This window comes from Caretta caretta, chromosome 19 (assembly GCF_965140235.1).
Source record: "Caretta caretta isolate rCarCar2 chromosome 19, rCarCar1.hap1, whole genome shotgun sequence".
NCBI lineage: Eukaryota > Metazoa > Chordata > Testudines > Cheloniidae > Caretta > Caretta caretta.
The window spans coordinates 10901765-10915407 of record NC_134224.1 but is presented as its reverse complement, the minus strand read 5'-3'; the positions used below and the strand labels follow the sequence as shown (position 1 = coordinate 10915407).

At 45.6% G+C, this 13643-nt stretch overlaps 1 protein-coding gene across 3 annotated transcripts in view; it reads left to right on the top strand.

The window, feature by feature from the left end:
• The window catches only part of WASF2 (WASP family member 2), a 40539-nt gene extending 27829 nt beyond the window's left edge, over positions 1-12710 (top strand). For all 3 annotated transcript variants that reach the window (XM_048825675.2, XM_048825676.2, XM_075121366.1), the window contains 5 exons: positions 351-468; positions 2126-2256; positions 4320-4475; positions 6915-7429; positions 7977-12710. In XM_048825675.2, the coding sequence (XP_048681632.1) occupies positions 351-468; positions 2126-2256; positions 4320-4475; positions 6915-7429; positions 7977-8131 (1075 nt within the window). In that variant the 3' untranslated portion in view covers positions 8132-12710. The remainder of the gene's footprint in view (positions 1-350; positions 469-2125; positions 2257-4319; positions 4476-6914; positions 7430-7976) is intronic.
• The last annotated feature ends 933 nt before the right edge of the window (positions 12711-13643 follow it).

Sequence of the window (13643 nt, the reverse complement as noted above, 5' to 3'; positions counted from 1 at the left end):
TACCCATTTTGCAGCTGGGTGAACTGGAGGTGGCCTTTGAGCGTGAGATCAAGTGAGACTCAAACCTGCAACCTTCAGGATTGTAGTCAAGCGCTTTTAACTATTCAGCCACGGCTGAGAAGCGGTGGTGGCTTCAAATTAGGTGAGGTGTGGTGGTGGTTTTAAATTAGCCGGTGGAGTGGGTGGCTCCTCAAAGGTAGAGAGACACCTATTTGAAGGGGACGGAGAAAGAGTACAAAATGTTTGGCTTCTTGTTTCAGATTGATAGAAATTGACACCTGGTGGGTGTCTGAAATCTTTGGGCATCAGACAAGCACCTGACTGGCTCCTTGTGTGTGTTTCTATTCCAGGGATGATGGCAAAGAGGCACTCAAGTTCTACACAGACCCTTCATACTTCTTTGATCTTTGGAAAGAGAAAATGCTACAGGACACCAAGGATATCATGAAAGAAAAGCGGAAGCACAGGGTGAGGGGATGGGGCATCGTTGCTGAATGCTAGCAAAGAAATAGTAGATAAGACAAGGCAGGAGGAAAAGCCAGAGACTCCTAGGAGACAGTTTCTCTTCAAAATCCAAGTTTTCACTTTCACTTGGGCTCTTTAGAGGGTATACGGTCAAGTTTAAAATTATACTTTTAAAAAAAAATATTCCTTGTTGCCTGTTACTATTATCCTTGCTTATTAAAGTGGAGAGATTTAAAAAATCTGTTCTTCTGAATTTCACACAGTTTGGATGGTGATGCTCGTTCATTTCGTAGCTTTGTACCATCTGTTTCCTGGCGTTCGATGCGTTAGCACAGTAAATGCTGTCTTTTGGGTGGCAAGGACAAACGTAGAACCTCTTCAGTACTCTTGCAGTATCTTGCAGGCATCTCTGCTCAGTATTAAAGCACCCTATTATTACCTTTGGTATGCTTTGATGTAACCGGAATATCATCACCAGTACCTTTGAAGGAAACGGGTGTGCCTGTTCTGGCAGCAGTGAAGAGATTAAGTTTAAAAATCCAGTTACACTTTAACATATGGAAGTGTTTAAGCCATGTAAAACTACAAAAAAACCCACCACCACACTGGCCCATTGCTGCACTTGAGTGTCCTTTTGACATTAGTGAATTACAAGGTAAATTGCATTATAAAAGGATTCATTTACTATACCTCCAAGGCTTAGTTTGGGGAAATCTGACTTACAATGTAAGTGATTGGAACATCAAATCTCAAAGTAGTTCATGACCTTGCAGTCAGAGTATAAGCGAGAGTTTCGGCATAGTGGAATCCTTGGAATGGGGTTGGTTTTAGCCCAGTTCGTTGTGGGCAGGTGTCCGCCTAACAAAAACCCTACTTCCAAGTTGCTATTAACTGGCTTCCTTTTGGAAGCCTCAACGCAAAGACCAAAGAGGCACTAGAGGCTTGTCCACATTGTAAGACGCTGTGCAGCAAGCCAGGGTGAGACTCTTGCTGTGCAGTAACATCCCGTGTTGATATTGTGGCACTCTGGGACTTTCATTGTGCTGTAGCCGTTTCCACATGGGGCATTACTACATGGCAAGCAGGTGCGTTATAGATGCACACCTTGGCTTGGTGCCCAGTAACTTGCCGTTTAGGCAAGCCCTAGGTTCGGGAAACTGATCTGCCCTTTCACTCCAGAAACCATCTTTCCTGGCCAGAATTGAGGCACACTGGTTGGAGCACAGGGGGGAAGTTCATGCTTATGTTGCCACCTGTGCAGTAGCTGTTCTGTAGGTAGAGGCCTTTCGTATCTCAGTCTGAGGGCTTGTCTAGATGAACAGTTAGTGCGCAACAAGATAGGGTGTAAATCTACCTCACTAACCTGCCGTGCACTAATCGTTCACGTGGGCATATAGAGCCCAGCTGGCTAGTTCAAGGTAGATTGACCTCCCCATCTTGCCACAAATTAACTGTTCATGTAGGCAAATCTTGATCCTTCCACCAGTACTAAATTCACTCTACCGCAGTCTCAAAGAATCCCAAGATTTTTGTAATCTCTTAAAATGTTAGTTGGCTCTATCTCTCCTCCTCCCCTCCCAGTGAGATGGAATAAGGACAGACTAAATCCAAACACGTTTTCAGTTTTAATGGGTCTTTTTCTTTACTTTTCTTTCTTTAGAAAGAGAAGAAGGATAATCCCAACCGAGGGAATGTGAATCCGCGGAAAATCAAAACCCGAAAAGAGGAGTGGGAGAAATTGAAAATGGGACAGGAGTTTGTTGAGTCAAAAGACAGACAAGGACCTGCTGGGTAAGTGAATCTGGCTATTTATGCAGCCCTCTGTGAAGGGGAAGCTGTCTGGCATTGTTGATGGTAATGCAATTCACCCTGCTCTGCAGTTTCTCCAGATCTGCTGTACTGTGTGGATCGATATCCCTGCTAATCAGATTCTCTAAAGGAAATCTGTCTGTTGGTTTAAAACTTGTGAAATAAATCAAGAAGCTAAACAGTTTAAACAAGGTGGCGTGAGTGGTCTTCAGAAGCAAATCTACTTCTGCTCTCGGCTCCCCTATCCCACAGATGCAGAAATGTCATGGACTTAGTCCCTTTAGCCCATCATCACTCATCCCTTTATAGCTGGGTCACCAGTTTTGTCTGGCCCAGAACAGAATTAGCAAGGGCCAGAAGCCATGCATTGGAGCGTGGGGATATCGTATGGAAGGAGGAGTGCAGACTCTGTGGCATACTTCCAAACCTACAGAAGCTCTTCTGAGAGTGCTTCATAGGCATCAGGCTTTTCTGGGGTTCATGGAGGGTTGGCTGCTATCTGCAGAGAGAGGTGTTCCCCACCATGAGAAATCAGCAGGAAAGGTGGTGCTGACCCTTCTCTCCCAAGTTCTCACAGCAGCACTCAAGGCATTAAAGTGACATAATTTTAGTAGCCTTTGTCTCCTTGTAGTTATGGGCTGAATTAATATAGGAGCCTCTTGTGGTGAGGAAAGCCAGTGAGTAGGGCAGGCAGACGTTCCCAAAACTGCTTTATGTGTCTCTTTCTTTTCACTCTTAACCTTTGGTGGTGGGGCACCGTTTCTTTTACTGCTTTTTCATAAGCCCCGCTTCCTGTTTCAAAATTTAGGACTTTTCTCCTCCCATCCAAGTTTTTTCAGCTACAGATCTCTCTTCAGTGCCTCCTATTCAGGATTTAATTTAACTTCTGACACCAGTCTGGCGGGAAGCAAACTGAATTCCCAAAATGCACTTCCCAGTATGCTCTTTTCTTGCCATTTGTGGCTCTTTTCACTTAAGAAAATCTTATTTTTAATCACACATTTTATATTTAAAAATAAAACCTGCTTTTCTTTTAATAGCCGAGTCAGTTGACTTGAGACTGACTTTTCCTTGCTTTCACTATTTCCCACTACAAATTCTCCTATGCATTTTAGTTCGCTGTAGGTTCTGATATGAGGCTTGAAGAGTGTTTGTTTTTGTTTGTGATCTTACTCTACTGTCAAACTTGGGGGTGGCCCAAACAAAACACTGTATGTTTCAGCTTTGGATACTTTGAAATTTACTTATGACTGCATCCACAATGTGCTAAGTGCTTTCCCAACCTGCAGGAGGTGATAGCCTTTGCCCTAATGAGCACATGGTTACATTAGGACTTTTATGCTGCCATGGAGAGTGTGCGATGTAAATGAGACCTGACAAGTCCGGTTTTTGCCCATAATCCAGATTTAAGAGCAAGCTTTTACCAACCCTAAAACTAATAGAAATATTTGTTTTGTTTTAAAATAACACAAATATTCTCTTTCAGTGTTGGCAATCCACACACTGAATTACTGTGCTGATGCATAAAAACCTGAAAATAAACTTGTCTGGATACTAACAATAAACAAAAGTGAGAATAACTAGTCGACTTCCATTGTCCAGACTGAGACACACGGAGAATAAACAGCCATAATGAGTGAAAGTGAATTTTAAATGTCTAAAAATCTGAACAATTTCCAGTGATCTAAAATGCTTCAGGAAACTTAGATCAGGAAATGACTTATGTACAAATACATGATTTGGAGCCACATGGTGTCCCTTTTGAATAAATTATTTGTATTACAGTAGCATAGAGAGGTGCAGATTGTGACTCGGGGTCCGTTGTGGCTGGGCTTTTAACAGAGCTTGAGACATTCCTGATAGAAGAGCTTCCAGTCTGAAGTTTGGAGTGAGGCACTTGAGCATGGCTCCAATAACTAGGCTACTTGTGGTGGAGCAGCCTGCATTCCTGGTTTTGTTTCCCTGATGCACCGTCCTGGAAGTACTCCTTTTGGCGGCGAGGAGGAAATTGGGTATCACTGTTCCATTGCTATCTTTAATTTTAGATATCCCCCTAATGTGGTGTATCAGAATGGCAGCATTGGCTCAGATGAGAGCATGGAAATGAGCTACTATCCACCACCACCGCAGTCTGATTCTGTCTCACCACCATCTCCATCCTACCCAGAGGACAGCCTGCCTCCACCACCCTTGGATTTTAGGTAAACCTCCGAGACCTGTTCGGCCACAGAGAAATAGTAGGTGGGGCAAAGTGATATGTTAGTGGGTTTCACTAGCTAACTAAGTACTGTATTGAGACCCGAGTGAACCTGCCTGTCAGTAAAGTGTACAAAGAGTATGACAACCCCTCCTTAATGTTTAGTTTCGGTTAACATAAGTAAGAGTCCTAGTGAGAGAACACCCGTCAGTATAGAGTCATAGAGTTTAAAGCTGGAAGGGACCACCAGATCATCTAGTCTTACCTTGTGTAAAACACAGGCCACCAACTCCCTCCAGCACCCCCACACTAAACCCAATAACCAAAATTAAATCCAAGTATTACAGCCCACAGGAGATTACACTCCTATGTGCCACAGGCAGAAATAGGAAGGACCAAGATACATCAGTGCCCAAGGACTCTCCCAACAGCAGGGAATTGATTAAGTGACATATACCCAATGATCCTGGCAGCATGTGTATATGTGTGGGGGTCGCTGCAGAGGAAGGCAAAAACCCCCATGGTCACTGCCAGTCTGACCTGAGGAAAAATTCCTCCCCAATCTGACATATGGTGATCAGTTAGACCCTGAGCATGTGAGTAAGAACCAGCCAGCCAAGCACCTTAGAGCGAGAATGCTCACTGCCACCTCAGAACCCTGGCCCTTCCTGTCCAACGTCCCATCTCTAGCCATGGCTGTACCTGATGCTTCAGAGGAAGGAGATTAAAAAACACCCCAGAACATGTTTTGAAAGGGGAGGGGAATCCGTTCCTGACCACTGCAGGTGTCTGGCTGAAACCCGAACTATGAGCTTTTAGGAACATAAGACATAAACTAGAAGCGAGCTCCAGGGCTATTGAACCCTGTCTCCTACGATCACAAGCAACCCCATCATACAATCACATTCTTAAATTTGTCAAGCTCTCTCTTCAAATTAATTAAATTAAAGCCCCAAACTCCCCATAATACCCTAACAGGAGAGCATTAGCCCACATTTCTTACTCTGTGAATTCTCCATATGTATGAAGCACCCATCCTCATAGAATCTGGGTTCCATTAGACAATCTCGGCCCAGTTTTGGGTGCCCAGTTGATCTGTCTCCCTCTTCAAATACAAATGCTTGAGAGCATGTGGTCCTGCATCCCGCAACAGCACTCTGCACAGAAACAGTCCCTGTTACTGGGTTCCTACACTGTCACCACTTTCCCCTCTGATCTTTGCAAGTGCAGGGTGTAGGTGCTCTGAGACCTCATAGTTCGAGTTCTTGGGGCCCTAGTGTCTCCTACAAGGTCTAGAGCATCCTCATTGCCCCGAGACATCAATGTTCTCCAGGATCAGGTCCATTGCACACCAATTCCAGAATGGCCTGATATTGGCTCAGTTATAGAGGTCAAAACTAGAGTATCTTTTAACTCGTAGGAACCAGAAAAGTGTGGCAAGAGTAAATACATAGAGGGACTAGGTGACTGACTAAAGCGTATCAAAAGGCAACATAGCTTGTGAGCTTGAGCTGCAAATACAATCTGTCACAGCCTGAGACAGGCACTCCGTCCTGCGGCAGCTCTCTAGGTGAGAGTGGAGATGGGTGCTTCCGATAAAACTTGTCCTGGTTAAAGCCATGGCTGTCCCCTGAATCTCTTATGTGAGAAAAAGGGTGGAGGTAAATCGACCCCTTCATTATAAAACGACCAATAGTCTCCATGGCGTATCAGAGGAGCACCATAGGCTGTGTGTTAATTTGCCAGGTTTTGAGGCAAAAGCATTCTGTTTGCTAGCATTCAATGTAAGCTTCCTTTTACCAATATGTAAGCTGGTAACATAGCACTTTCTGGGCACTAATGTTTCCTGCGAATGGAAAGTTGTATTCAGTCATTTATGAATCCATATTTCCCTTCAGTGTGTATTGGATCCCATTACCGTTTTTTCCTTAGACCTTTGACAAGAGGTGACAAATCATCACCAGTGCTCCAGTAAAGAATCAGTGAATGTGTTAATAGCATATGAACTTGCATAGCATAGAAAACAAGAACTAAAGGTTACCTCGATAGACATCCCTGCTTAGCGGCTGAATGGATACAGAATGACTGGCATTTCTCTAGAAGATTCTGAGCTGAGAGGGCAGTCTGGCCTCTGGCAGAGAGAGATTTGGTGTTTGGCTCGTACAGTATACTGTTACTGTGCGGGCTGATGGGACATCCGATAGTGTTTCTCTCAGCCGCAGTGTCAGCTGTCAGTTCTGTTCTCCTAGCCAAGAGTAATGCAGCAGGATAGTCAGCACCAGGGCCCTGGAGAACTTCAGTAAAAGCTGGGAGTTGGAGGTGAAAGCTGGACAAAATCCTCTCTGACTACATAAACTCAATCTAATCTGAGCTCAAAGCTAATGGTACTCTCTCTCTCTTTCTCTGTCCCCACCCCCAATATTACTCTTTCCTCCTGCAACAGCTACCCAGTAGACAACCAAAGAGGTTCTGGTTCTGGAGGACAAAAAAGATCCAGCCTGGTCAGTCCAAGCCATCCTCCACCAGCTCCTCCAATTGGATCCCCACCTGGTGCCAGGCCAGGCTTCGCTCCACCTCCTGCTCCTCCCCCACCACCACCAATGTCGGGAGTTTCCCCACCACCTCCTCCTGTAGGATTTCCAAATTCAGGGATGCCGTCACCACCATCTCCATCCTCCTTCCCTCCTCATCCCGATTTTTCTGCCCCTCCTCCTCCACCACCACCTCCAGCAGCAGAATACTTTGCTGTACCTCCACCACCATCACCTCAGCCAGCAGATGGTGCTCCTCCCCCTCCTCCCCCTCCTCCCCCTCCTGGTCCCCCACCTCTGTCTTCCAGTGGCATGGATGGTGCACCAGCTCCACTTCTGTCTCCAGACTCCTCGGCCTCCAAGCCAAAATCTTCCTTGCCGCCTGTGACTGATGCCAGAAGTGACTTGCTTTCAGCGATCCGTCAAGGTAAGCCCTGGCTGTGATTTTTACATATCCTCTTTCCCATAAGCCTAGCTATTCTCTCTTCTGAAGGAGATTCCAGGGCACGGAAGCACGGGAGCCATCCCATGGGCAGCACTGCTGCTGGCTTGCTCCTTGTGACACATACCTCCTGTAGATGACCTAACCCAAAGAGAACCTCAACTCCCCTTTTCACCTTGATGAGAGTGCCCTCTAGTTTTAAACCTTTGCAGATTGCCCCGTAAGAATCAATGCAGCTCCCAAGTTGAAATCAAACTGCCTTTAGAGAAGCAACACATAGCGCTTGCGAGGAGTATGGGAAGCCAGCTCCTCTGGCTTCCTCCAGTCGCCCTTGCTCCAAACCTATCCAGGCTGGTCAGTGGTTTGACCTGTGTGCCCCCTTCTGTGCCAGACTGGCCCAGCGCACTCCAGGCATTGATCAGGCCCTGCCCAGGGCTATTCAGAGCACAGCATTGGAGCAACAGTTCTCTGTAGACCCCATGAAATATCCCACCGTTGAGTGACCGCCTCTCTGCCTTCTTCCCCTTGCCAGGCTTCCAGCTCCGCAAAGTGGAGGAACAGCGGGAACAGGAGAAGCGGGACGTTGGGGGCAATGACGTGGCAACGATCCTCTCTCGCCGCATCGCTGTGGAATACAGCGACTCCGAGGATGATTCTTCGGAGTTTGGTGACGAGTGGTCTGATTAACCATGGTCCTGTTCCCCACGCTCCTCCTCGCTGGCCTGACCCCTTTCTTAAAGAGCCAAGTACTTCGTAGGTTGCCAAAGCCTTTTAGCTTTTCCTGTCTCCTCCAGTAACCGAAGATGTACTAAGGGGTTTCAACAAATTCCCTTTGGCATGACTTGCACTCACCTTTCCAAAAGGTCCCCCGCAAGATGCTGTGGGTTGCAGTGTTGTTTTCCAGCAGGAGGAGGAGTGGTGCTTGCTCATTAAAGGAAACATAGACTACCAGATTTGCAATGCCACAGAACAAAACACGGTTAAAGAGCCTTTGGGATGGTTTGGTTTTTTTTAAAAATAAAGATCCGTGACCCTATTGCAGCCAAAGGGCTCTTCAGGAGGGCATTTTCAGCCAGTTTTCTCATTGCAGCAGCATCTAGGATATAGTGGACCTAACTCTGTCATCCTCTCAGGTTAATATTGGGAGTAGTGCTAGAAAATGAGCTTAAAATGTCTCCTCTTCCAGGCTGCACCCCATTATTAAATAATCCTTGGAACAATCCTTTTTTTTTTTTTTTTTTTTTGGTGATGGAAGCATCATTTTTCTAGCATTTCAAAACGAACCTGCCTAAAAAGCTCTCGCAAGCTGTGGGGTTGCAGGGTGCACTACATGGAAACCTGGGGGTTAGGTTTTCTTTAAAAGCTGCCTCTACCCCCTCCAATAGCCTGGTTTGAGCCTCCACAGCTGCTGAAGGAGGCTGAACTAAGAGACGCAGCCTTAGGAAAACGCTAACCTGGCTGCCCACTCTGGGTGTGCAGGGGCATTACCAAGTCAGAAAGTTTCCCTGCTGCCTCTGGTGTGCTGTGGAAACTAAGCAGTGACAGCTAGGGCTTGCTAGGTTCTGCTGTGCTGGGAAGGTTTTCATCTGTTACCTAGTGAGCTCTGCAGTGTGTCTAGAGCAGGAGATGTAACCAGTGGTATTGGGTGGGGAGAAAGGGAGCTCTGAGCACCAAATAGGCTTCAGGCTCATTTGGTGTTCAGTGTGTCTACAATTAACTTACCAGCCAGGGCAAGGAGGCGACGCATCAGTGTTTCATTTGGCCTATTCAGGGCAGCACTTTGGTCAGTTTGAGTACAGGTGCTTTTCATTGAGGCCGATGGCGTACTTTATGCGAGGAATTGAGCAGCAGAAAATGCCAGTATTTAGCCTATGCTGCTGTCTCCTACCCTGGTGGGGAGGGTTACATGTGGCGGGGTGTCTCTGTGGACTGAGTCAGCCATCAGTAACATTATATCTAGCCCATCTTTCCACTACTTCGCATCCATAGTCCAGTAGTTAATGCAACCTTTTCTGAGAATTATCTCCTTTACCAGATAAACTTACAAATTCCTGATCTGCTCCCAGGAGTTGCATTACAGGTAGGGGTGGAAATGAGGATTTTAGATTAGCTGACTTAGGTTTTATTGTTTTTATTACATTTTTAAGTTGAGTGCAAGCACCTCCAACAGGATAGATACAAAAACCTCTGTGTAGCAGGTGCTTGTTTAATATCTTATCTGGGCTTGACTGTCCAAGTCTCGGTCAGTGTGACATAAAAGAGCAGTTCCTAAGTTTTTCACAGAGATCCCAGCCCATGTGGTTCATGGATCCAGCTATGGGGAGAGAGACCATGCAGATGGCCAACTCTCCATTCTCTGCTCTGCCTTTACTTTTTTGAAGTATTTTGCCAACATGTGCCTCTCCTTCCCTTCCCTCTATGACTTGCCTTATTACTGCTTTTGTATATCAAAACAAAGATGTCACTAATACATGGGACACAAGATACAGCCAGAGGTTGCCGTATTGCCAGGAAAAAAAAACCCTCTTGGGTTTTTGTTTTTAGTGTTTTAAATTCTCGCTTTTCTGGATTGTTGCTATTTTCTTCAATACCTTTCCCTTTTTTAATGTTTGAAAGAGAGAATAAATGAAGTGGCCTAGATCTTAGGTTTCTCTGGAGGCTAGGGGACCACGTTTTTCGGTGCAGGTGTTGTCAAGTTCCAGTTTGACTGGAAAGCACCAGTGAGGTTAATTTATTAAATCTCTGCACTGCTATATTTTGGCAGCAAGCCAAGTGGGTAAGGTAGAATCCTGAGAGCATAGGGCTGGTCTTCATTGTGGGGAGATTGATGCTGCTGCAATCGATGCAGCAGGGCTTGATTTAGCGGGTCTAGTGAAGACCATAAAGATGCTAAATAGACGACACAGCACTCTTCATTTGACCCTAGTATTCCAGGTCTCCGAGAAGGGTAAGGGAAGTTGGCGGGAGAGCATCTCCTGTCGCCGCAGCATAGTGAAGACACCAGGGTAAATTGACCTCTAAGTTACGTCGACCTAAGCTTCGTTATTCACATAGCTGGATTAGCGTAATTTAGTTTGATTTACCCCCATAGTGAAGACGAGCTCATAGGCAGTGAAACTTACACTACTTTCTGATGGGACAAGAATATGAGAGCAATGTTAGTTCCAATCCTCCAGCGCCAATAAGCCATAATGCACTCCAGGGCACTGGAAATTAGGAACACAAAAATTCCATACTTGGGTTCTTTTAAAATTGCTTTGGCTCCACCTGGCCCCATTTCATGAAGGGGAAGCTAATATTCCTTTCATTTGAAGCTTTGAAAGGTGTGATATCCCGTGTGACCTTAAATGGACAATCCATCTGTGTGCAAGCCACCAGTTGGATTGTGGAGAAAGAGGGGTGGTGCCAGATGGTTCTGGACCATTCTCCTGGCTCTGTCCAGTGTTGTTCTAAACATCTATGCAGTAAAGTCTACCCCTTTGTGCTGGGTGGCCATAAAGAAGCAATGCCCACTTATGCTGATCAGAGATCCCATCAATAGAAGGAACAATGTTTTCTTTATTCAAGTCTAGTTTAAAAACAATTGTGCTTTTAAAGTCATTGGGGTCCTTAGGAGTGGATCTGAAACATGGGTCCTCAACCTGGGGGGAATAGTGGGAGGGGAAGAAAATAGGTGCCAAGAACAACCTCTCTGCAAGATGGTTGTACCCAAATGGCTCTAACTGTAGGGCTGCTGACCTATTCATGCAAGGGGCATGTGCTTGGCTAAACAGCCTCCTGGTCACTTTGTTGGTTTCGCGTGTTCTTAACTTATTTCATATGACCATAGAGATAGGTACATTCCAAACAGCACAGTGGAGGGAGCTGCCAGTGTTTCACAAATCTGGGGATAAGAATTTTAATAGGTGTCCAGGCACGCCTTTGTATTTCTGTCCAGTCTAACCCAGGTTGCAGGTCATGCAAATCCAGTGCAGCCTTTAGCCAGTGCTTGTATTGGGAGTCATTTGCCACTGGATCTGCTGACATGCGTTGTCACTTCACAGAGCATGTTTGGACAGGGCGGGTTTTCTTTCCTTTCTGATCCTGGTTAAGTGTTCTCTCTCTCTTCTCAGCTGTAGTGCCTGGCAGCTTCTCTCAGCCTTCTCCCCTCTCCCCCCACACACTTGGACATAGGGTATGCCTACTACAGGTTTCCAGGGCTCAGCCTGGAGGCTCATCTGCAGTCAGTGACCTTCATTGGTTCTCCTCTCCTTATCAGTCACAGTGCACCAGACCAGAGCCAGGGAAGGGGCTCTTGGAAGTCCCAAATGGCCAAGAAACTGTGTGAAGTATAACTTCATGAGAGAGAATTGCAGTCCATGGACTTCTTAAATATGCCTGCTTTAAAAGTACCTGTCCTGGATGGGCCAAGCCTGTCTCATAGCTGCCCTGGGTCAGGTTTTCTGTCTCTCTTGTTGTTTTACAAAGCCTTGAAGTGGGATGTGGATCAGATTTTATTACTGTATTAACGTTATTCCTTTTGATTCATTTTAGAAACTAACCCATTTTTTTTCTTGTTTAGAATGATGTAGAACTAGAAGAGCCATGATGCTTCTGAAGTGCCTTATTTCCTATATGATATAAATATATTTATAAGAGTAATTATTCCATTTGTAACCTGGGGGTCTACTCTGTGCAAAAGTTGTGTTGGTGGGGAAGAGATGCACCATGTCTTATAAGGAGCCAAATGAGTCTTACGGTGTCAAAGGAAAAGGGGTGTGGGAAAGGATTCTCTGGGTTGTGAGCAATGGGGTTTACTCCCTTTCAGACCAAAGGAACGCAGAGAAGTATCAAAAACTAAACCCTGTTAAAGTCTCTCCAGCAGAACACTGTACGTCTTTGGCATCGAGGTTAACAACTTGTTTTACCCCACAGAGTGAACATTGACAGCCGGATTTTGGTTTGTTATGCCAGTGTAAATCAGGATTAACACCACTGGCTTCAGTGCAGTAGTTCTGCCTTTCCATTTATGTATCTGAATTCAGAATCTGGCCTTCTCTGTTTTTCCTAGTAGTGCCTGTTTTCTATTTTCCTCTGTCAGGTGCTGTTTAGCCAAGTTTTCATACTGCTTTTTTATAGTCTGCTTGGTCTCTTCCCCTCCTCCCCCCCCCCCCACCCCCGATGAAGATCCTATTTGCAATTTTTGTAATGTACATGTAAAAATCTTCGTTTTTTAAAAATGTAAACTTTAAAAAAAAATCTTGATAAAACCTTTCTATCCAATCAACACCTGTGTTCATGTCAGTTTGGAGTCCGGGGCTAACAGGTTGGGAATGATGCCTGTGGGTGATAGAGGGCAAAGATCCGACCCTTCCATTATGGCCTTGAGGATGGCGGTCCCATGAGAGATTGGGTTTTGAGAATCTCTTATTATGACTGTTTGAGAGGACTTGAGTTACCAACAGACAGGCAAAACCAAACTGAGACTACAATTGCCACCCATACCCAGCTGCCGAGACTTCTTTATCTTTACCTAGAAGTTCCCCAGCCTAGGAGTAGAGCAGGAGTATCAGAACAGGATTATGGGTGATGCCATGTTAACGCCTCGTGTCTGTGTAGCCAAAGTGTCCTGCGATGTATCCCTTTAAGGCCATTGTGATGCAGGAGCCCAGCAGTGCTGGAGCTCTGAGTCTGGAGCCAACTGTGAGAGCTGTGTTAATAAGAGCATTAAATCTGTCTCTGGGTTTACCATCCCAAGAGTCTACAGATTCCAGAGCCCTTTGCAAACATTATATGTGCAAAAATCTCTTCTTCCACCACTGAAATGCAGCTGCTTCTGGGGTGGAAAAGTGCCATCTCTGCAGCCAACTAGTGCTTGCCATGCTGCATAAGTGTTAGGAAGGGAAATGGCATCTAGGGAGTGAGGCAAACCTCTGCACAGACAGAGAAGAATCTGTGGCATTTCTCCCAAGAGCAGAGTTACACAGGGTTTGCTTTATTTTAAAAGCTGCTGAACAGGCCCACTTACAATAAACGGCGTAATGCACAAATCAACTAGCATGGGTGGAGGACTTGCAGCCTAGCCCCATTGTGCTTGTGATGCTCTCTCATGGACTGTCTTGCAAACGACTTGCTAAGTAAACCTATTGCGCGAATATGTTTATTTCAGATTGCGTGGGAGCAATGAAAGCCTTTGTCTCAAACTCTGTCCCACTTCTAC